Source organism: Herpailurus yagouaroundi, unplaced genomic scaffold (genome assembly GCF_014898765.1).
Source record: "Herpailurus yagouaroundi ecotype Mexico unplaced genomic scaffold, PumYag 163, whole genome shotgun sequence".
NCBI classification, from domain to species: Eukaryota; Metazoa; Chordata; class Mammalia; order Carnivora; family Felidae; genus Herpailurus; species Herpailurus yagouaroundi.
The window spans coordinates 27,382,835-27,407,732 of record NW_024412404.1 but is presented as its reverse complement, the minus strand read 5'-3'; the positions used below and the strand labels follow the sequence as shown (position 1 = coordinate 27,407,732).

The 24,898-nt window shown below is 41.2% G+C and overlaps 1 protein-coding gene across 1 annotated transcript in view; it reads left to right on the top strand.

The window, feature by feature from the left end:
- VSTM4 (V-set and transmembrane domain containing 4) overlaps positions 1-21,422 on the top strand; it is an 89,896-nt gene extending 68,474 nt beyond the window's left edge. The window contains exon 8 of the mRNA XM_040486034.1: positions 20,070-21,422. Within this exon, the coding sequence (XP_040341968.1) occupies positions 20,070-20,195 (126 nt within the window). The 3' untranslated portion in view covers positions 20,196-21,422. The remainder of the gene's footprint in view (positions 1-20,069) is intronic.
- Positions 21,423-24,898: the final 3,476 nt, after the last annotated feature.

The following is a 24,898-nucleotide window of genomic DNA, read 5'->3' as shown; positions in this document are numbered from 1 at the left end:
GTGTCTCCCTCTCTCTCTGCCCCTCCCCTGTTCGTGCTCTGTCTCTCTCTGTCCCAAAAATAAATAAACGTTGAAAAAAAAAATAAAAAAAAAAAAAAAGACTAGTAGCACCTTCAACACTCATTAGGAACCCCCTTTAGGGAGACAGTGGGAATCCCACTTCAGAAGGGCTGCAGAAGGAGTCCACTTCATCCCATTCTAGAAGGATAACGTGACTTTGTGCTTTGAAGAGGAAGGTGATTTGGGAATTGATCAGGGGTGTGTTTCCCCTTTTTACCCCATCCTTGGTTCATTCAGATCATTTTGTGGTCTTCCACTTACTCATTCCTTGAGCACTTATTGGATGCCAGCAGGCAGTGTGCAAGGTGCTGTGGGGACAGGAGCACGAGCCCTGGAATCTCCTGATGGGGGTGAACAGGTGGCAGAGAGGTAAGCTGATCCAGAGGGTGGCCTAGGCTGGAGACGGGCCTGGAGGTCCTGCAGGTCCAGCCCCCTGAGTGACCCAACCCTGCTCCTGGGGGTCCTGGAGGACCCTCCCTGTGTGTCTGCAGGGAATGTCTCTACAGAGTGGCGGCTGGTTTTCCAGCTCAGCTCAGCTGATTCGCTGCCTTTGTTGGGCCCTTTGTTACGGGGATCATTGCACTGCTGGGAAATTTTTTTTTTTAACTTTTCCACTCTATTTTATTTTTATAATCTCATACAACAATACCATTTGTGCTCACATTTGATTTTTTTTATATATAAAAAAAGCCTATTTCATTTAAAACCTCAGTTTTGAGCATGGAACATTTCGGAATTGTTATTAAAAGACTTTTTCAGTCTCAAATAGAGAATACTAGAAATGGTAAAAAAAAAAAAAAAAAAAAAAAAGAAAGAAAAGAAAAAATAGAAAAATCATCACCGTATCTGTGACATCAAGCTAGGTATTCACAATATCCCGAAGAAAAATCTCGATGTGAAATTCTGAGCTCACGGCAAACCAGTGGCACGTTTAAGGGCTTTTATGCCCGCAGCCAGATTTAATGCTAATTTATTATTATAGCTTCCAAAAGCTGAATGTATAAATTCCAACAGGCACAGGTGATGTCCAAAAGGCAGTAAGACGACAGCCTCGTGAATTTATGATGAGAGCACGCCTGGAAAGGTGAAGCCTGCCGAGTACGAATTCAGTCACGTGTGCCCATTGTCCACATCACGTACGAGTGCAGCCGATGAGCTGGCATATGCCTGCTGCTGGTCCAATGTTTGGCCTTCGTGCCCGGCTTGTGCCCTGCGTGCTGTGTCCGTGACGTAATGTTAGTGGTGATGATGGTGATGACAGTGGTGGTAGTGATGTGATGCAGATGGTGACGGTGATGGTGAAGAAGGGGATCTTGAGGGTGAGGACCCAGCTACTCACTTCCCTGGCCCTCCCCCGTGCAGGCAGCGTCCCAGTGCTTGTCACTAAGAAACACTGGGACAACCCTGGCCTAAGCACGGCTGTTGTCTCCGCCTCCCAGATGAGGCAGGAGCTTCAGGGAGGTAAGTACCCGCACAGGCTTCCCCCACCAGGGAGCAGCAGAGTGGGGTCTGATCCGGCACTTGGCCTTGGGTCCCTGTTCTTCCCCACCAGGCTCTGGGCTCTGCTGTCTGTCATCGAAAGCTCTCCGTATAGTCCTAGTTCACCAGGCCTGGGAGTGTTTTCTGTCTCGACCTTGCTGGATGGGTTTTTATATGATGAAAGTTGCAGATGGTGATTCCAAGTGGGGTGCAGGAGTGGAGCTGGCGGTTCAGAATATCCATTTGTTAAAATAGAAAGTGAAATTCCTTCCATAAGCTCTTCTTTCTCTGCAGTTACCGCTGTTGGGAATTTAACTTCTATTTTTTTCTTTTCTTAATACATCTTTTTTAGACTTTTAAAAAAAATTTTTTTTATTTTTTAAATGTTTGTTTATTTTTTAGAGCGAGAGAGAGAGAGACAGAGCGTGACTGGGGGAGGGGCAGAGAAAGAGAGGGAGACACAGAATCTGAAGCAGGCTCCAGGCTCTGACCTGTCAGCACATAGCTCGAACACACGGGGCTTGAACTTGGGAACAGCCAGGTCATGACCTGAGCCGAAGTCTGACGCTTAACCAACCAAGCCACCCAGGTGCCCCAATACATCTTTTTTTTTTTTTTTTTAATGCTTATTTATTTTTGAGGGGGGAAGGGGCAGAGAGAGAGAGGGAGACAGAGGATCCAAAGCAGGCTTTGCACTGACAGCACAGAGCCCGATGCAGGGCTCAAACCCATCAGCTATGAGACCATGGCCTAGCCGAAGTTCAACACTTAACCGACTGAGCCACTGACGTGCCCCTAGCTTCTATTCTTTAAACAGTTTTCTGTGTATATGCAAACTTACATCTACATCTCTCTATATATTCCTGAAGTGTATCCACAGTCAGCCCACAGTCAGTGTAGGTCACAGCTATGGATTATGACAAATACACTTCTGTCTGCCAAGTTCTCTAAAAATGAGAATGACCTTTTTTTTTAAATTTTTTAATGTTTATTTGTTTTTGAGAGAGACAGAGACAGAAGGCAAGTGGGTTAGGGGCAGAGAGAATGGGAGACACAGAATCAGAAGCAGGCTCCAGACTCCGAGCTGTCCGCACAGAGCCTGACACGGGGCTTGAACTCACAAGCTGTGAGATCATGACCTGAGCCGAAGTCGGACGCTCAACCGACTGAGCCACCCAGGCGCCCCAAAATGAGAATGATCTTAAACAAAATGTTCACACATTGAATTGTTTTCTCATTAACAATATATCAGGCTTATATTTCTACATCAGTACATAGAGATCCATCCCATTCTTTTAATAACTCAAAGTGTCACAGTATCATAGTTTATTATCTATCATCTTTCTTTCTTTCTTTCTTTCTTTCTTTCTTTCTATCTATCTATCAATCTATCTGATATTATCATATGCTTATATTTTAACCTATGAAGTTTAAAGCCATATGCAGATTTATATGATTCCAAGCAATAGGACCCAGGTATCCTACTTCTTGGTAGAGTGTCCACATAGAACCCAGGATAGGCTGAAAGAGAAGAAAGTCCCATGATTCAGCTCATGATTTCCCAAGAGCGTCCCCTCCCTGCATTTCTGGGGCCAAGGATATTCAAAGGAAGATTTTCAGTGCAGCGTCAGACTGGTTTTCTTTCACTGTGTCTTAAACTCATTCAGTCATTCATTTAAAAATGTGCATTGAGTATCTCCTGTGTGCCAGATAGCACCTGAGTCAGGTGTCTCCCTAGAAGCCACAGCCAGTGACATGCTCCAGCCCACTCATACCCACGAGAGAGAACAAATGTCTTTGGCATCGTGAAATTTACACGTTGTAAATCAGCAAAGGCTATAAACCAGAACGCTTTTCTTGGACAGCCAGTGGCTCGCAATTTCACAGCACACTACTGGATGCAGCAGCAAATGTCTGACAAAGCCACTGCCTTTGCAGAGCTGAGCGGTGTGGCTAGAGGCTGGCTCTGGCACCAGCCCCACCACTGACTAGCTGTTGACCTCAAGCTTGCCGTTTCTGTGCCTTTGTTTCTACATGTGTAAAATGAGGCTGATGACAAGAGTACTTTCTGCCTAGAACTGTTGGTACACTAAGTATTAGGTGCTATGGTTCATTCTAGTGGGCGAAGGCAGAAGATAACCAAATGAACGTGCTTTATAAGGCCAAGAGGTGATACGTGCTCTGCAGAGCAATAGAGCAGATAGGAGCCAGGGAGAGACTGTTTGATGGGGAGGGAGCCCCCTTGGAGCAAAGGCCTCTCTCCCTCTCTCCCCACCCCTCTCCTGCTCATGCTCTCTGCCTCTCTCAAAATAAATGAACTTTATTTTAAAAAGTTAAAAAAAAAAGGAAAGGTTAACTTTACCACTATGAAAAACATGTATCACTAGATTTATTTGACACTGGCCTGAGGCCCAGTGGCATCCATCAGAATCTGGTGTGTGATGTTTTCCAAATGACCTCTGAGCGTCTTCTTCTCTCTGCCTCTAAGTATTTCAAAGGGACAAGTTGTCAAAACAACACTTGTCTGTACTCTATAATAAAAATCATAGTAATAATAATTGAACACCTGTGTAGCATTTACTGTTTACCTACAAGGTAATTTTCTAAGTACATTACATGTATTAATGCATTTAATCCTCACAATAGCCCTGTAGGATAGATACCATTATGAGTCTCACTTTACAGATAAGGAAATGGAGGCACAAAGAAGGTAAGAAACTTGTCTGAGGTCACACAGTTAGTAAATGGCAGTCTTCCTGTCTCTGAGAATCCATGCTCTTAAGTACCACCAGACAGACCCTTGAACAGTCTGATGAGTCAGAGTGTTAAAGATCGCAGTTGAGGGGCACCTGACTGGCTCAGTCGGTTAAGCATCTGACTTCAGCTCAGGTCGTGATCTTGTGGTACGTGAGTTCGAGCCCCACATTGAGCTCTGTGCTGACAGCTCAGAGCCTGGAGCTGGCTTTGGATTCTGTGTCTCCCTCTCTCTCTGTCCATTCCCCGCTCACGCTCTCTCTCTCAAAATGAGAAATAAACATTAAAAAAAAAAAAAAAGATTGCAGCTGATTAGAAGATTGAGTGTTCAAAATGGAAGATTCTCAGAGCATACTCCTATGGAAGGAGATTACCAAGCCCTCTCTTTTTCTAAACATAAGTATTCTTTTGAATAATATTGCCAGGAAAAGTACTTTTGGAAGGAAGCTGGGAAAACATAGATCTCTGGTCCATGGGGAAGAGAACATGAGTGACTATATTAGATCATGGGGCTCTCACTGCCATCACTGTGCCACTATGAAAAGTTTCATGTGTCAGGACCCTCCCCAAGAGATTTATCTATAATCACATTTTAGCTTCCAAACATACATTGGTGAAATCTAGAGACCTCCATCTGTCTGATGACTTATAAAGCCTCTGGCTTTTCTGTGCCTGGCTTTAGCAGGTCCTATGGCTGGTCACCTCTGTGTGTCCTCAGAGCAATTAGCCAGGGGCATGTGACTTTCCATCATGTCAAATTCATTCTGGGAATGTGCTTTGCTAAACATCTTTTGAATTCTCCAGAGTCGAGAGCGTGATGCAAATTTGCTCTGCTCAAGAGTTCCAAGTGACCTCATCCAACCCACGGTGCCAAAAACCTGGATACAACTTTGAAATCTTAATCTCCATCCAAAACTTCTCTCCTGAGTTCCAGATCCTTTCCAAACCTTCCAAAGCTGTAGAGAACACTGGCTCGTTGGCCATCAGTTAACTGAATAATCACGTGAAAGCCAGGAAGCGGGTAGGAATTTGGGCAGATATAATCCCAAGGCTTATAGATGTCTGAAGCAACAGAAGAAGTGGGCATGTGGTGCCTCATAGCATGCCTGTGTCCTCCTGTGTGGTGACCAAGGTCCCGGTGTCTAGCCCCTGGCTCAGATTGCCAAGAGGAGCCTATGTCCGCAGTCATAGCTGCATCCTGGCTTTGGGGAGTGCAACTGAATTCCAGCCCTCACCTCTGGGTGGGGATTCTGGTATCAGCTATGCTGTTGAAGCCAGAGGTCCCAGTGGACCAACTGTCTCAGCTCTAAGGAGATCGTGACTAGCCCTGGCATGCATCTCCTTCTCTAGCTCTAGCCTATCACTGCTTAGCTTCCTATTTCTACCTGTCCAATGGATATCTCTAACCAAGAGTCTGTTGCCACCTCACGCACAGCCCATCTAAAGCAGGGTGGGCCAGTCGGTAGACCTGTGGAACTCAAAATTAAGTCAATTTCATTTCCAAGCCATGTCGATTCCAACAGGAACAGTAAAGGTGACGCCATAGTTTTCTTTCCTGAGTTTGCACCTATGGGTGCCCATCGAGGGCCCTCCATCAAACAGAGCTTTGCTGATCACACAGCCTCCACCTCCTTGGTGGCCATAGTCCTATGTGCATGGGCGTGGGGAGGGGAGAATTTGTTTTACTAGGTACTCCTCTGTTGAATAAAAAATGAGCACTTATCTTGAAGGGGGGAGAGGAAGTCTGCCCTCGATAATATGTAATTCTCTCTTGGGTAAATAGATTCCTGATAGTGCAGCCCGTAGAAATGCAATCACATTTTTTAACTCTAAGGTGACGTTAGCATAAACATCCCCATGTCCTAGTTATTGATCTTTTGCTCAGATAACGGTATTACCCAATTGAACTTCTGACACTGGAGAACTTGCAGCGGCTACAATTGTATTTTTCTTTTATTCCTGCAATTTAATTCAACGTGCACTTCCAACCGTGATCTCTATGAAAAAATGGTGTTTTGCAGGAGTTGGCGTAGAATGTTAAATCAATCTCTGTCTCTCTCTCCTTTTTCTTCTCTGCCCCTCTCTCTCTCTCTCTCTCTCTCCCCTCTCCTGGTAGGAATGTTAACTTTTAGCTTGAATCCTGGAAACACACCTACCAAATGAAATACTCAGAAACTTCCAAATTAAGAGCTTAAAGCGTGGTGTGTCCCCAAGAGGTGCACAACTTCTGAATTCTTGGGGGTTGACTTTTCTAGTGTTAGCCGTATCAAGTAAGTCCTTCCCCATAGGCCCACTTTCCATAGCCGATACTCTAAAAAAGAAGAGCTTAAGTTAGAAGTGAGAGGTCTCCACCTGGGGGTTCTCGTCTGCTGTTGAGTGCCTCACCACTGGCAGAACAGAAAAGATGGGCCGTGGAAGACATGGCATTTCACTGCAAACTGATTTTGTTACAGTTGGAGTCCAGAAGGTTCTGTCACTGCACGAGAAAACTGGTCTGTGTGATAATGCTTTCTGAATTCTTCTGAGGTTTTACTATGTGGGAATTTAATCTGGCTCAGTGGCTGTCAGGGCGCACTTGAGTTCAACTCTAGGATCTGGGAGGTCCTTAAGGACAGCGGGAAGGTCACACAGCTGACGTTTAAACTAAGGTCCAAATTACCCCTGTACCCATGGTCTGCATTCAGCCATGAGATGATGGCCGCAGGGCCACTCTCCTTGCCTCCTCTCCAGGAGTATTTCCACCCACTGAAAGTTAGAAGAATCTTTAAAAATTCCATTCTAGCCTTTCTTTAATGCATCAACACGTGTCTGTATCTGAAACTCCATCCCCTTTTGCTCACCAAATCCCCTTCCAGACTAAGGAATGGATTCTTCCTGGCTGGGAAGAAATGTATCAAAAGTGAGATTACAGGTCTGTAAAACAAAGAGGTTTAGAACAGACAAGATCCCAAGCATTGAACATAAATACCAGGCCCTCATTGGAGAAATAGAGAAACTGACCAGGGGTCTCTGCAGGCTGAGAGGGAAAAGAAGATACAACCAAACAGATGCATTTGCTTCTCACATGTTTGGAAAGTTCTAGGGCCTTTTCTTCTTCTTTTTTTACTTAAAAAAATATTTTTAATGTTTTCATTTATTTTTGAGAGAGAGGGACAGACAGAGTGCAAGCTGGGGAGGGGCAGAGAGAGAGAGGGAGACACAGAATCTGAAGCAGGTTCCAGGCTCTGAGCTGTCAGCACAGAGTCCTATAAGGGCCTCAGACTCGTGAACCATGAGATCATGACCTGAGCCAAAGTCGGACGCCCAACTGACTGAGCCACCCAGGTGCCCCTGTAGGGCCTTTTCTAAGGGACGCTGTCAGAACTTCCCAGCAGTTGGTCTGCTTCCCACCCCCCCTGTTTCCTCCTGCTCCTGCTTTTCAGCGAACACGGCGACATCAGACCTCGGTGTCTGAGGCCTGGAAATCCTGCTTCCAGGAGTTTCCTTTGTGTCTGAGTACAGCCTAAAGCATTTGCGAGAGTGTTTGTGAACCACTAGTTCAAGATCGTTGAAGCTTGTACTAGAGTGCCCATGCCCTTCTGTACTCCCTTCACCCCCAAGAGCAGGAATGGGGTCTTGAAGAGGGTCATGTTGAGGGCCAGCAGCTCACAGGGAACAGAGGTGCTTCTCGATTCATCTTCAGAGACTCACTTGATGTGCTCCAGTTTTCCAACTGTTGGGAGTGAATCTTCAGCTTATACCCAGGCCACATTCGATTGTTAAGATCACAGACATCACCGGAAATACATGTGGGGCCCTGCTGTGGGGTCCTACCCTTGGCTCTGCCCCATTGCATCATCTGCTTTAGCCTTTACATTCTGCTCCTGGCCCCTGGTTTTACCACCAGTTCTACAGTTTCACCAGTAACTGATTATTCCAATAATTTTCTCTAAGCTACTTCTCAATGCACCTAAACCTTCCACTAAAGCATCAGTGCAAAAAAAAAAAAAAAAAAAAGGTAGCTTGATAAGAACTGGTGAGGAGTCTACATTTACTCCCTTTCATTGGCCATTAGGAATTTATTTCCAGTTAAACAAGCTGGGAAATGTAATTAAGCACATGGTTGATGGTGACAGCCAACTGTGCGTGCCAGAAAAACAATAGGTTCTTTAAAGGTGCCAAGGACCGATATTATGCATCTTCTGTTGGAAACTGTATACACTTCACAATTCGGAGGCTCCTGTGTGCTGCCTCGTATCTTCAATCAAATTATTATATCCCAGAAATATGCATAAGGGAAATGATTCTACACATTTTATGGTGGGTTGTTGCTTGTAGCAGTAATTGAAGTACCTTTCCACTTATGAAAGTACTAATTTTATTTGTTTTTATTGCTTTTCTAGATGCAATTATTTATTTAGTGTGCTTTGGCTTTATTGAATTATGTTTACTATAGGAACATCATAAAAATGTATGAAAACAACACATCAGCCCAGCCAGCCTGGTGACCTGTATTGAGAAAGCTAGTGTTATTTTTCATATCCAAACGTAATGGAATAACTTAAGAATAAACAGATAATCTACACTAGAAAACAATGCAATTTCAAGGTAATGTAATAAAACACCTGGACAATATGATTTCATAAATCCTGGTTCTAAAATTTACATGAGTTGGGTTTTGCGTGCTTATTTGAGGACACATGGCATTTCTAAATGGAATCGTTATAATGTGAAATGTAATTAAGCTGTAAGGCAAGATGTAAACGGGATTTTTGTTGGCTTGTAATATATGGACAACTAAGAAGCAATGTGAAGACTTTTGATGTCAAAAGACAGGCAGGAGGCTCTCATCCCTATAAATGTCCTTAACTTTGAAATGGAAAAATAACCAGTTTGTGAAGGTTGCTGGTTAGTTGCCCCTGATGAGTAGGTACTGGCTGTAGTTTAGATACTCTTGCTCCCTGTCTCTATGATGACGCTTCATTTCGAAAGAAAAGAGGCTTTTTGCTTTAGGCATTCTTTTTAAGAAACTTAAATTGAATGCGAATGGTTTATTTGTCCTGAATTTTGGCGAGATAATCCAAGGTGTAAGCACAAAAAATAAAAAATCAAAACAAAACCATAGCACAACCAAAGCCGAAAAACAAAAACCAAAAGCAGGCTGCTTAAATGAAAGTCACGTGTGTTTCATGGCTAGAAATTAGTGACTGACTTTTATTTTTCTGATTATTAATTAAAGTTAATTAATGTGTTGTTTACATACGTGTGCCTACTAGAAAATTTAAAAGGTATCCACAAAGGTGTATCTTCCCTTCAGCCATCCAGTTTACTTTACCAGAGGGAACCATAGATATCAGGTGCTTGATTTTTCAAGCAGGTTCCAAGGGTTTTCTAAGAGTATAATATATATACACACATATTTACACAAATGATGGTAACACAGACATGTATGGTTCCATCATTCTTTTTAAGGAATATACTCCATATACTCCATTGTATGAATATCCCAGTCTCCCACTGATGTCCATTGAAGTGTTTCCAGATTTTGCTTGTACCAACAAACAATATACAAGAGGACCTGTTTCTTCTGTTCCTTTTGACAACCTTTCTTTAAGGTTTGTTAATTCGAAAGACAAAACCTGATGTCTGATTTTATTTTTTTAAGTTTATTTATTTATTTTGAGAGAGAGAGAATGAGAATGAGTGGGCAGAGGAGAGAGAGAATCGCAAGCAGGCTCTGCACTGACAGTGCATGGGCTCGATCTCATGAACTCTGATATCATGACTGGAGCCGAAATCAAGTGTCACTGACTCTTAACTGACTGAGCCGCCCAGGCATTCCCTGATGTCTGATTTTCAATTGAGATTCTCTTATTGCTACAGGTTCAGTCTCATTTGTACATGTAAGAGCCTATGTATTTCCTCCCCCGTGAACACTCTCGTCCAGTCTGTTGTTCTTTGTTTAATTTTCTAATGGGTTATTGGCCGTTATCTTTGTTGAATTGTAAAGCCCTTTGGTATGAGTTGCAAATATTTTCTCCACTTTGTCAGTTGTCCTTTGACTTTATTTAGAGAATACTATGCCATATATGGCATGAAGATATACATATCTTTTTGCATTGCTCCTGGATTTTTCTATAAAATACCTTCCATACAGAGAGGTTATTAAAAAGATTTTTTTTTAATTTCCCCACATTTTCTTCTAGCACTTTTATGAGTTTCTTTTCCACATTAAAAATGTGTAATTTATCTGGAATTTGGTATAAAGAATGATGTAGGGATTTGATTTATTTATTTTTCAAGGGACTACCCAAGTGACCTAACACTATGTATTGAAAAATAGTATTTTATTTTATTATTCCAGGGTAATTTCTGGACTTTCTCATGAGTTGCACTGATAGATAGGTGTATTCCTGTGCCAACACCCCAGTATTGTATTATTACAGCCTTAGATTTTAGTATCACTCAAGTTGGATTACCGATTATTCTTTTTATAATAAATAAGTGAATATTTATTTAATAATATATATAATAAATAAGTGAATATTTGTTATTGAATAAATTTGATGTATAACATTGTGTAAGTTACACATACACATGTACAAGGCTACTTTGATACATTTATATGTTGTTATATATATGTATATATAATGTATAATATATATATTATGATTGCCAAGCAGTGATATTTATCACACTACATAACTATAGTACAAGCAGTGATATTTATCACACTACATAACTATAGTACAATATTATTGTCTACATGTATTATCCTGTGCATTAGATCTCAGTACCTTATTTACTACTTGTTACAAGTTTTTACCCTTAAGTACCATCACTCTTGTCTGACTCCTCTCAGTCCTCTGGTAACTACCATCTTGCTCTCTGTTTTTTACAGGTTTAATTTTTTTAGATTCCACATGTATAAGTAATATCACACAGTCTTGTCTTTCTATGACTTATCTAATTAGCATAATGTGCTCAAGGTCCATCCATGTTGTCACAAATGGGACAATGTCTTCCTTTCTCATGGCTGAATAATATCCCATTGTATATATGTAACACATCTTTATCCATTTATTCATTGATGGGCATTTGGGTGGTTTCCATAGCTTGGTTTTGTGAATCATGCTGCAATAAAATGAGATTGTATAAGGGGCTTCTGGGTGGCTCATTCGGTTACACATCTGACTCTTGATTTCACTTCAGGTCTCACATGATCTCATGATCTCACAGTTCGTGAGTTCTAGCTCAAAGTCAGGCTCCACGCTGACAGTGTGGAGCCTGCTTGGGTTTCTGCCTCTCCCTTTCTCTCCGCCCCTCCCTGGCTCTTAAGTGCGCTCATGCTCTCTCTCTCTCTCAAAATAAATAAATCTTGAAAAAAAAAATTGGATTGCATATATCTCATTGAAATCCTGTTTTTGTTTCCTTTGGATATATACCCAGAAGTGGAATTGCTGGATTACATGGTAGATCTATTTTTAATTTTTTGAGAAACCTCCACATTGTTTTCCATAGTGGTTTGATCAATTTACATTCTGCTCAACGGTGTTTAAGGGTTCCCTTTTTAACACATCCTCACCAGCTCCCGTGGTCTTTGTCTTCTTGATGATAGCCATTTTAACAAATATGAGGTGATATCTCATTTGCATTTCCCTGATGATGAGTGATGTTGAGCATCTTTTCATGTGTCTGTTGACCTTTTTGATGTCTTCTTTGGAGAAATGTCTAATTACTTCTTTTTCCAATTTTTAAATTGGATTTTGTTTTGTCTTGTTATTGAGTTGATGGAATTCTTTGTACACTTTGGATATTACTTGGATATTTCAACCCCTTATCCATTATATAGTTTGCAAAAAGTTCTCTCATTCTGTAGGTTCTTTTCATTTTGTTAATTGTTTCTTTTGCTCTGTGGGGGCTTTTGAGTTTGATGTAGTCCCATTTGTTAATTTTTTTCCTTTGTTGTTTGTGCTTTTGGAGATATTTCCAAAAAATGATTGCCAAGATCAGTATCAATGAGCTTCTTCCAAACATTTTCTTCTAGAACTTTCATGGTATCAGACCTTTATGTTTAAGTCTTTGATTCATTTCTAGTTAATTTTTGTGAGTGATATGTGATAGTGGTCCAGTTTCATTATTCTGCATGTGTTTCTACAGTTTTCTCAGCACCATTTGTTAAAGAGACTATCCTTTCACTGTTATGTGTTATTGGCTTCCTTGTCAAAAATAAATTGACCATATATGCTGGAGTTTTTCAATTGGCTGATGTATCTATCTATATCTGTACCAGTATCATACTGTTTTTTATTACTATGGCTTTGTAGTATAGTTTGAAATCTGGAAGCACAAAACCACTGGCTTTGTTCTTTTTCTCAGGACTGCTTTAGCTATTTGTTGTTTTTTTGTTTGTTTGTTTGTTTTTGTTTGTTTGTTTGTTTGTTTGTGGTTCCACACAAATTTTAGGATTGTTTCTTTTATTTCTGTGAAGAACGCCTTTGGTATTTTGATCGGGATTAAGTAGAATCTGTAGATGGCTTGAGATAGTATGGCCATCTTAACAATATTCTTCCAATCCACGAACATGGGATATCTTTCTGTTTGCTTGTGTCTTCTTCCATTTCTTTCAGCAAAGTATTGTAGTCTTTGTTGTATAGATCTTTCACTTCCTTGGTTAAATTTATTCCTAAGTATTTTTTTTTTGATGTTATCATGAATGGGTTCATTTTCTTTATTTCTTTTTTGGATGCTTCATCATTAGTGTAAAGGAATAAAGTTGATTTCTATATGCTGGTTTTGTATCTTGCCATTTTACTGAAATAGTTTTTTTTTTTTACTAGTTCTTTGGGATTTGCTCTATATAGGAATCATATCATCAGTAAATAATGACAGTTTTACTTCTTTCTTTCTCATTTGAATGCCTTTTATTGCTTTGTCTCTCTTAATTGCTTTAGCTAGGACTTCCAGTATTATATTGAATATGAGTGGTGAGAGTGGGCATCTTGACTTGTTCCTGATCTTAGGAAAAGTGCTTTCAGTTTCTCTTCATTAAGTATAATGTTAGCTGTGGGTTTGTCATATATGGCCTTTATTATGTTGAATATGTTTCTTCTGTATCTAGTCTGTTAATGGCTTTTATCATGAAAGGATATTGTATTTTGATCATTGAGATGATCATGTGATTTTTATCTTTCATTTTATTGATGTGATGAATTACATCTATTGATTTGTGTATGTTGAACCATCTTTGCGTACCAGGGATAAATCCCACTTGGTCATGGTGTATAATCCTTTTAATATGTTCTTGAATTTGATTTTCTAACATTGTCTTGAGAATTTTTACATCTGTAGTCATCAGGGATATTGGTTTAGAGTTTTCTTTTCTTGTGGTGGCCCTGTATGGTTTCTGTTATCAAAGTGATGATGACTGCATAGAATGAGTTTGTAAGTATTCCCTCCTGCCTGATACTTTGGAAGAGTTTGAAGAGGATTGGTATTAATTATTCTTTACATGTTTGGTAGAATTTTCCAGTAGCGCTAGCCTTGAAGTTTTTTTGTGTTGGGAGCTTTTTTTCATTATTATTATTACTGATTAGTAATTACTGATTACTATCTGTTTAGCTTTTGTATTTCCCCCTGATTCAGTCTTCTTAGGTTGTGTGTTTCTAGAATGTACACATTTCTTCTCAGTTATGTAATTTGTTGGCATATAATTGTTCATCCTAGTCTCTTATAATTCTGTGTATTTTTGTAGTATCTATTCTAATGTCTTCTTCATTTCTGATTTTTTTGAGACTTCTCTATTTTTTTAATTAATCTAGCTAAAGCTTTGTCAATTTTATCTTTTCAAAGAACTAGCTCTTAGTTTCACTGATCCTTTCTATTATTTTTTCTGGTTTCTATTTCATTTATTTGCACTCTGATCCTTACTTTTTCCTTCTTTCTGTTAACTTTGGGCTCCATTTGTTTTCTTTTTTTAGTTCCTTGTGGTGTAAAATTAGGTTGTTTGAAATCTTTCTAATTTCTTAATATATTATTATTGTTATAAACTTTCCTCTCAGAACTGATTTTGATACATCCCACAATGTTTGATATGTTATGTTTTCATTTTCATGAGATAATTTTTATTTCCCTTTTGATTTTTTCTTTGATCCAATGGTTGTTTATAAGTGTGCTGTTTAGTTTCCACATATTTTTAGATTTTCTCACTTTCCTTTTGTTGATTTCTAGTTTCATACCATGTGGTCAGAGAAGATAGCTGTTATGATTTCAGTCTTCTTAAATCTGCTAAGATTAGTTTTGCGGCCTGACATATGATCTATCCCAGAGAATGTTCCATGTGCACTTGAGAAATTGTGTATTCTGCTGCTGTTGGGTGAAATGTTCTGTATATGTCTGTTAAGTCCATTTATTCTAAAGTGTGTTTCAATTTAAATTCTTCCTTGTTGATTTTTCTATCTGAATGATCTATCCATTGCTGATAGTGGGGTATTGAAGTCCCCTACAATTATTGTATTGTTGTCTATTTCTCCTTTAAGATCTTTTATTAATTACTCAATTACTTTTATTAATTAATCAATATATAATATACTTACAAGCTTAAGTAACATTGATTACTTAATATAATTAATATATACTTAATTTCATTGCTTAGATTTGGGGAACGTATTTATTTGTAATCATTATATCTGCTTGATGGATTGACCCCTTTATCATCATGTAATGACCTTTGTCTCTGAATACCCTTTTTAGCTTTAAGTCTATTTTGTCTGATATAAGTATGGCTATACTTAATTTTTTATTTCAGCCGGCTTGGAATATCTTCCATTCTTTCACTTTGAGCCTATATGTGCCTTTAGAGCTGAAATGAGTCTCCTGTAGGCAGCATATAGTTGGGTCTTATTTTTTTTATCTGTCCAGCCACTTTGTGCCTTTTGATTGGTGAGTTTAATCCATTTACATTTATGGTGATTATTGATACGTATATTTTATCTTTTGCCTTCTGATTATTTTGTCTTTCCCGTGTTTCTGTTTCCTTCTGATTCTGTCTACCTTTGTAAGTAGGTAGTTTTGCACGGACATTGGCACAGCCTCCCCCCTCCCCTTTTTTTGATGTTTTGTGTCTATCTTCTAGATATTTGCTTTGTAGTTACCAAACATGCTTTGTAGTTTACATAAAACATTTCATAGATAAAATAGTTCTTTTTCTGCTGGTAGCAGTTTATCTTCATTTGCCTATGAAAGTTCCATCCTTTTCCTCTGCCTCTTCTATATTTTTGATGTCACAAATTATCTCTCTTTATACTGTGATTTTGTTATCAAGTTGTTCCCATTATTTTTAATGCTCTTTTCCTTTAAACTTTATGCTATAGTTAAGAGTTTAGTATACTATTTTTTTTTAATTTTTTTTTTCAACGTTTATTTATTTTTGGGACAGAGAGAGACAGAGCATGAACGGGGGAGGGGCAGAGAGAGAGGGAGACACAGAATCGGAAACAGGCTCCAGGCTCTGAGCCATCAGCCCAGAGCCCGACGCGGGGCTCGAACTCCCGGACCGCGAGATCGTGACCTGGCTGAAGTCGGACGCTTAACCTACTGCGCCACCCAGGCGCCCCTATACTATTTTAAAGAAGAGTTACCATATTCTAATTCTGTTTATCCCCTTAATCAGAGTTTTGTGTACTTTCATTTTTTTCATTTCAGCTTGAGGATCACCTTTCAACATTTCTTGTAAGGCAGGTCTACTGGTGGTGAACCCTCTCAGCTTTTGTTTATCTGGGAAAGCCTTTATTTCTCCTTCATATTTGAAGGATAACTTTGCCAGATATTCTTAGCTGACAGTTTTTATCTTCCCATATGATATGTCATTCCTCTCTCTCCTGGGATGCAGAGTTTCTGCTGAGAAATCTGCTGATAGCCTAACAGGAGTACTTTTTTAGGTTACTATCATTTTTTCCCCCTTGGCTGCCTTTAAAATTCTTTATTGTTGACTTTTGACAATTTTACTCCAATGTGACTTGGAGAGGGTCTTTTTGCATTGAGATAGTAAGGTGTCCTATTAGCTTTGTGGACTTGTATACCGAGTTCCTTCTCCAGGACTGGAAAACTCTCAGCTATTATTTCTTTAAATAGGCTCTCTTCCCTTCTCTTCCCTCCTCCTTCTGGGATACCCATAATGTTGGCTTTTCTTTTTTTTTTTTTTAATTTTTTAAAATGCTTATTTTTGAGAGAGAGCGAGAGCAAGTGGGGGAGGTGCACAGAGAGAGGGGAACAGAAGATCTGAAGTGGGCTCTGTGCTGATAGCAGAGAGCTCGATGCAGGGCTTGAACTCACAAACCGTGAGATCATGACCCAAACCGAAGTCAGATGCTTAACTGAGTGAGCCACCCAAGCGCCCTTTATTTTGGCTTTTCTAATGGAGTCAGATCATTCACATAGAATTCCTTCACTATTTAAAAATTTCAGCTCTCTCTCCTCTTCCACCTGAATCATTTCTATATTTCTGTCCTTGAGCTTACTAATTCTCTCTTCCTTTTGATCTGCTCTATTTCCAGTATGTTCTAATGCATCCTTCCTCTCATTTATTCAGTCCTTCAGCTCCAGAATTTCTGTTTGGTTCTGCTTTGGAATTTCAGCCTCTTTGATAAAGCACGCCTTCTGTTTATTAGTTTGATTGCTGAAATCACTGTACTGTCCTTCTGAGTTTTCTTTTGGCTTTTGAACTTCTTTACAAGTATTTTGAATTACCATTTAGATTACAGTATTCCATGTCTTTGGGTTTGGTTGCTGGAAAATTGTCATTTTATTTTTCTGATACCATGTTACTGTGATTTTTTAAATATTACTGTGATTTTCACCTATTACTATGATTTTTCATGGCGGTTGATGAGAAGTGGCTCTGCCACTGCATTTGAAGTAGCGAACACCCTTTTTCATATAAGTGAGGTTTTGTTAACATTGATTCTAACAGTTCAACAGGTTGGTAGTTAGGAGCCTTCCTTTTGTTTTCCAGAAGGTGGCGCTATAGCACAAGTTTTTGCCTTCTGTTAAGGAAGCTGACTGGCTGCTAAGGTTGGGAGCACTATGCATTTAGAAAAAACAAAGGTGCTGGTGGGGGGGGGGCGGTGAGCAGAGCAGGAGTGAGGAGGGAAGGTGTGTACTTAGTGCTTTGGGCTTTGGGTGTACCCACTGCTACGTAGGGGGATCCTGACGCAAGGATGGGCTTCTTGCCTTCCGGGACAGACAGCAGGAGACACTTTCCTTTCGTTCCTTTCCCTCCCCCAGTCACTGTGGTCTCTCATCAGTCAGAGAGAGCAACTGCTTCCTCCAGCTATAATGCGCATGGCCAGGCAGACCCCCCTCCCCACCCCATCACTGCCTTCACCCTCTAGCTCCTGTATCAGTAAGGTGGTGCTGGCTGGTTGCTGGACCATCCCACACCTTCTCTGTCATCACCGCCAATGCCACTGCTGTCCCCCCACCCTCTCTGCAGTCCAGTCCACCCACCTTTGAGTGCCCAGATGGACAGATCTCTCGGGTATCTTTTGGTATGCTGTGCAGAGGCACTTTTCTTTTCAGTTGTGGATGTCCAATCAGTTGTAAATTGATGGGGAAAGGAAAAGAAAAAGGAATGGCTCATGGTGCTGTGATCCTGACATCACTCCATAATAAGCCACCAATTATTCTTTATTTTAATAATGTTCCTTAATCATGGCAAGAAAATATATATGGGTGACTCCTTTATTCAAAAGTTGTTTTTCAGAAAAAAAATCTTTTTAATTTTATTAAATGCTTTTTCATCATCTATAGAGATAGTCATATTGGTTTTTTGCATCTGTTGCTATAGTGGATTATACTGGTAGATTTTTCTAATATTGAACCATCTTTGCATTCCTGGAACATGGTTATGTACCTTTTAATCTGCTTCTTCATTCTGAGTCAATCTGATTTAAAATTTACATTAATAAATGAGGTTCTTTTCAAATACATGAAGGGGCATCTGGGTGACTCAGCCAGTTGAGCGTCCAATTCTTGATTTCATCTCAGGTCATGATCCCAGGGTTGTGGGATCAAGCCCCAGGTCAGGCTCCACACTGAGAATGGAGACTTCTTGAGATTCTCTCTCTCTCTCTCTTTCTCTCTCCTTTTGCCCCTCTCCCCTGATCTCTTTCTCTCTAATGTAAAAAAAAAAATTTTTTTTTAATAAAATACATGAAAATTTTCTTCCTCTTTTAATGCTCTGGATAAATTTAATTACATTGGAATTATCTTTTCCTTAAAAGAATTTGTTTTAGAAAGTCTCCTATAAAAATGCCTGGGCCTGGTGTTTTTGAGAAAGAGCTCTTTGACAATATTTCCTTTCTTCCTTCCTTTTTTCCTCCCTCCTTATTTCTTTTCTTTCCTTTCTTTTCTTGTTTTTTTTTTTTTGATGATAATTAGTACATTCATATTTTCTGGAGTTTATAATTTATATTTGTTGAAACATTACCTACTTTATCCTGCATTTCATAATTTTGGGCAATGAGTTGAGCAAAGTAGTTTTTTTTTTTAATTCAAAAATTTATTTACATTGTATCCCCTTCCTCATTTCCTATTTTATTCACTTGTGCTTTTTACCTTTTTATCTTTATTAATTTATTTTTCAGTTTATTTATTTTATTGGTGTTTTCCAAGCACAGGCTTTTGGGTATTTTTATAATTCTGCTGTTTTTCTGCTTGCTTTCTTTTCTTTCTTTGAGGGGAGGAGGGGCAGAGGGAGATGGAGAGAGACGATCTTAAGCAGGCTCCACACCCAGCACAGAGCCCAGTGTGGGGCTCAATCCCACAAACCTGGGATCATGACCTGAGCTGAAATCAAGAGTCAGAACTTAACTGACTGAACCACCCAGGTGCCCCTGTTTTTCTGCTTTCTGATTCATAGAGTCTGGTTCTAATTGTATTGGTCTTTCTTTTTTTTTTTTTTTTTTTTCCATTTATTTTGTTCTTTTCTAACTTCTTCAATTGGATGCTCCACCCATTTAATTCGTAGTATTAACATAAACATTTAAGACTATGATTTATCTGTGAGTACTTCATTCTTTGGGCTCTGGTAAGTAATATTTTCTTTTTTCATTGTTATCAAGATATTCCGAAACTTTAGTTTTATACAGGTTGAGCCATTCGAGAAAAATGCCCATTCTAATTTTGTTATTAATTTCTAGAATTTTGGGTTTCTGTCGCTATCTTTATTTTTTTCCTTTTGATCAGAAACTGTTAGCTACATTATTTTTACTTCTCAGAATTAAAGTTTACTTTGTGACCTAATGTTTAATCGCTTTTTGTTAGTGTTCTATGTTGACTCAAGAATAAATCATAGTGAGGGGCGCCTGGTGGCTCCGTCAGTGGAGAATGAAACTCTTGGTTTCAGCCCAGCTCGTGATCTCACAGTTCATGAGTTGGAGGCCTGTGTTGGGCTCTAAGCTGCCAGAGTGATGCCTACTTAGGACCGTCTCTCGGTCCCTCTCTCTCTGCCCCTCTCATGCTCTCTCTCTCTCTCTCTTCTCTCAAAATAAATAAATAAACTTAAAAAATATATTAAAAGAATAATCGTAGTGGCTCTTTATAGGGCATAGTGTTCTTTATAAGGCAATGAGATCTATATTGTTATGTTATTTAATCTTTCTATGTCCTTGGAAAATTTTTGTCCATTTGTTTCCCTTTGGGTCCCCAGAATGCGATGAAAATGCACCCCTGATGAATGAATATATGATGCGGAACGCCTGTGGTCAGCTGGAATTGTTTTGTGTTTTGTCTTCCAGCCAAAGATTGCTGAGGAGAACCTGACCTACGCCGAGCTGGAGCTGGTCAAACCCCACCGGGCCGCCAAAGGCCTCCCCACCAGCACCGTCTACGCCCAGATCCTCTTTGAAGAGAACAAGTTGTAATGCTGTGCCCTCTTCCGTGGTCCTATTTAATACCTGCCATCCCGGTTATTTATGACACTTTGGAAACAAAGTCCTTATTTTTGTATCTTCACTCGTGCCTTCTGCGTGGCAGAGAGACCCTTCCCAACAGCGCTCCAGGTGCCTTCGAGGAGAGGTGTGAGACACGAGGTACGAGGCTCCTCTCCACAAAAGATTAGGGGCCACAGACCTTGGACAAACCTCCCAGGACAAGATTTTCTGAGTCTGAGCCCTGAGAAGTGTGGACTCTGATTCTGAGAGTACCCAAGGAGATTGTTCTGCTGAGCCAAACCCCTTCGTGTTTTCTTCTTCTTTCTTTGGGTTTTAATCTTTTAAAAATCTATTTTAATCTGTTCTTCCTGTATTTGTGATATCAAGCTCATAGCATATAGCTAGAAGAAATACCATTATAGGCCAAAGTGTGTGAGATGGCAGATATGTTCTAGAAGGTCACAGAACGTTCCTAAGGCACCTAGAGCAGAGCAGACTGCTTATTGCAAACACTCAAGGTAGCATCTCTTGTTTTAAACAGATGCACTGACCCTGGTGACTTAAGGGCGGAGAGGCAGATTGTGGGGCTAACAGTCAGCCCACACAGTGCCCAGTGCCCATCTCCCAGCTGTGATCGCCCAAGGCCACAGGGCAAGTAGCACACCCTATTTTAAAGGGCTTCCATAACCCTCATCAGGGTGCACCTATATTGGTATAGAAACTTACATCCTCCCAGAAGTCCTACTCTTCTCCAAAGGAGCAAGAGAGGGACTTAGCCATCCATTGACACACTGGAGGAAGCGGGCCCCTCGGAACTGTGTCGAGGTTACCAGCTCTAACTGAACGTCCACTCGTATGTGGGCAAAGTTTTGTGCCTGGTTCCCCTAGTGGAGGAGAGTAAGAAATGCAAGCCGAGTTGGGAAAATGTGTTTTAAAGACCCTACTCTTGGAACGTGCCTTGTCCAACTCAACTTCATGGGTGATTTCTAATATGTTTGGGTTGGGGTCAGGCAGGGGACACATCTGTGTGGAAGTTTCTCTGCAGGACTGGTACAACACCCAGAAACTCACTGGAGATGGAAACGTTCTAGAAGAGAGCCATCCTGTCACACTTCTTGGGTGGGTGTGCTCTGGGCGGTTATTCACTGCGCACTGCAGACATTGTTTGGCTTTGTAACGGATCATGTATATATGGTAAATTATATATTTTAAACACAACCTTGAGTGTGAGTTGTGCCCTTCTGTATAGCTGTGCGAACTTGGTCAAGTTTCTTGCTCCCTAATTATCTCAGACTCACGTTTATAGTAAGATGACTTAACCTCTCATAGAATTCTTATAATGGGATGATGAATACCACAAGATTCTGGATACTATAAAATTGCTTCACACAACACTATGTTAACATTCATGTGACAGTCAGTATGTATTTTCGAAATGAAAGTTTCTTTACAGTGTAAGGCTCTCGTTACAATAGCTTCAAAAAATAAATGTGTCCGTGAACTTAGCTCTACGGTAACACTCCCAAAGACCCATGATAGCTTATGAGTACCTCTTGTGGTTTATTGGAAAGGGTCCAAATTGGGAGCAGGTAGATTTTCTAGAAGCAGAAATAGCCTGACTTTACAAAGGGGAAGTCGATCTCTCTGGTCTACACCTGCATCTCATTCCCTTCCCGCCTGCCAGATTTCAAAGATAGTGAATAAACCACGCAGTTTTGGGGGAAGAAATACCACTTGAAAGAATTGTCTGGAACTTTCCAGGGGATCCTTTAGGAGAGGAGACTATATGGTTGGCATACAGTTCATATCATAATTATCATAGGCAGCGTATCCTATTTTATCATGGCAATGTTCCAACAGAACATGGTTCTATGGTGTTTTGAGGAAGGAGGGTGATTGCTTCATTTGCACAAGGAACCATATGGGCTAGTGGGGCCCGAGGATGCCAGAGGGGGTTGGAGTGTGAAGTGTGTGAAGAGGAGATTGTGGGGAGAGGCAAGAGGGTAGGGGGCCCCTAGGCTACTGTAGAAGTGAACTGAACTCAATCCCATCAAGCCCATCTCCTTACATTTAGTGAAAGCTGAGGGCCATGACGTGTGGAAAGAAATACATTCTGCTAAGAAGAGCTGGCAGCTGCAAGTTAGGGTAACAAGTCGTTGCTCTAGATTCAATTCAGACTTTGGCTCCAGAATTCTGCTCATAGCTGCACAAACCCACACGACACTGTATGGCTGGGGGACCAGCTGGACCTCGAGTATAAAAGACCATCACCTCCTACTGAAACCCTTCCCAAAGGAATCCTGGAAGCTACTGTCAACATCCAAGCAGAGCTCATCCCACCATTATGTCCAGAAGCCAAACATCCAAGTTCTGCTCACAACTAGAAGCAATGGGTGATCTGTCCCTGGTGCTTATTTGCAGTGATAAATCTTGATGTTATTGTCATAGTAAACCTTAAAAAAAATGGGTGAATTATTCCCTATCAAATAAACCACTAACCATGCCTTAACATTTATTTCTAAAAATGAGTAAGGGGAATCATCCCAATAGAAATTAGGAAAAGTTTTCCTAAGTATCTCATCTATTTCATCCCAATAGAAATTAGGAAAAGTTTTTCATCTTGTTTTTACTATCAGGCATCTATTGAAACAACTATATATATGCAGTTTTTAAAAAAAAATTTAATGTTTTTGTTTAGTTTTGAGAGAGAAAGAGAGAGACTGAGCGTGAGCGGGGGAGGGGCAGAGAGAGAGGGAGACACAGAATCCAAGGCAGGCTCTAGGCTCTGAGCTGACAGCAGGGAGCCCAATGCGGAGCTCGAACTCGTGAACCATGAGATCATGACCTGAGCCGAAGTCAGAGGCTTAACTGACTGAGCCACCCAGGCGCCCCTATATAAGCAGTTTTCATAAGGGACAATTGATTGTATACTTACATGAAGTCAAAACAAGCAAGAATCCATTGCTCAGTAGACACTCTCAGATTTGGTGGTGAATTTTGACCTAGGCCAGGCATGGCACGGAATCATGGCAGGAAGGAACTCAGCAAAACTGTCGGGGAATGTGGATCTGGAACCCCTGGAGGGTTGGGGGCTATCCTCAGAGTATAGGTCACAGCTGAGGCCCTGAGAGTGGGCAAAATCCCCAGGGAGAGGTGGCCCCATGCAGAGGGAAGACGCCTGGCCTGAGGCCCAAGCGGTGGGGAGCTCTCTGCTGGCAGCTCCAGAAGCAGGTGAGGAGCCTGAAGGAGGCCAGGGAAGAGCAACCAACTAGAGGAATGGCAGAGGCTGGACAAAGCCATGTCTGGGAGTTTCTCGAAGGAGGAAGGGCTCAGCAGTGTGCATTCTGCAGAGGTCAGACAGAATAGAGGTTGAGCCTTCGTTCGTTCCGAATTATTCGTACCCTTCACATTTTTAAAAATGGTTTGTTTTGCTCAGGAAAACAATTCCCCAAGTGCGCAAGGCTACCCGGCTTTGGTCTGGAGCCACATGTGCTCGCTGAGCGTATTTTCCCCCAAACCATCAGCGTCTTTCCGTGGGGTAGCGATTTGGGGAAGACTCTTAATGCATAGCGTGGGGTGTGGGGGTGGCCACTGCGGTTTTCCGCTCCTTCTGTTGTCACTGATAGAAGACGGCTTGGTGTCTACTTTCTAATAAACCCAGCTCGATTAGCTTCATGCCAATTTAGCGTCTGATTGTCGAGCGTTAATGTACTGGACCCTGTAGTTTTAAAGAGGATTAGAGATGTTTACAGCTTTGGTTAAACGCACCTTGTTCTTCCACATTAAACTTTATTACAAGTGTTCTCCATCAGCAAACAGAGAAAAACTCATTAGGAGCTGGTCTGGGTGGGGGCCGCGCTGCTGCCGACAGTTCCAGCACTCGGTTTTCCTTTATCACAGCCTCCTAGCTGGCAGTTGGATGGGATTGCTCCCTATTTACGAGTACGGTTAGGACCTCAGACTCCTAGGTCTGTGGGGGGATCGTAGGAAATCGAGGAACAGCCAGGAATTTTTACGCTGAAGTCTTATGTTGCTTGTGTGAGGGCCTGATGCCCTCTTCAGTTTTTCTGAAGGAGCCCATGCTCCATGTAAGATAGGATTTTTTTTTTTTTTTTAGGAGAGAGAGTGAGCAGAGGAGAGAGAGGGCAGAGTGAGAGAATCTCAAGCAGGCTCCACGCTGAGCAGGGAGCCTGATGTGGGGCTCAATCCCATGACCCTGGGATCGTGACCTGGGCCAAAATCAAGAGTCAGAGGCTTAACCAACTGAGCCACCCGGGCACCCCAAGTTGGGACCTTTAGAGACTCTATGCCAGGGTCCTAGCAGCAAGGTCCCCTAGGAGTGCCATGATGATATCTGTCACTTTACAGCTGGGGGGTAGGACTGGGAAGTAAGGACTGGGAAGGGACCTGATATTTCGTGGCCAAGCCAGGTTGGAACCAAGCTTTTGTCTCCAAGCCTGGTGACCACCCCCGGCAAAACCCCAGCCCAAACCCCCCAACTCCACCACCGAGCTCTGGCCCCAGGCAGCCTGCCATTCCCACCGCCAGTCCCCAGCTTCTCAGGGACCCCAGGTCTGAGTGCCCTGTGACTGCACTGCTCCCAGTCAGTCGGCATTCTTTAAACTGTGTTTTTCCTGCTCCTTCTTCCACCTCTTCTGGATTCCACTTTCTGGTTCTCCGGGAGCCCCTTCACT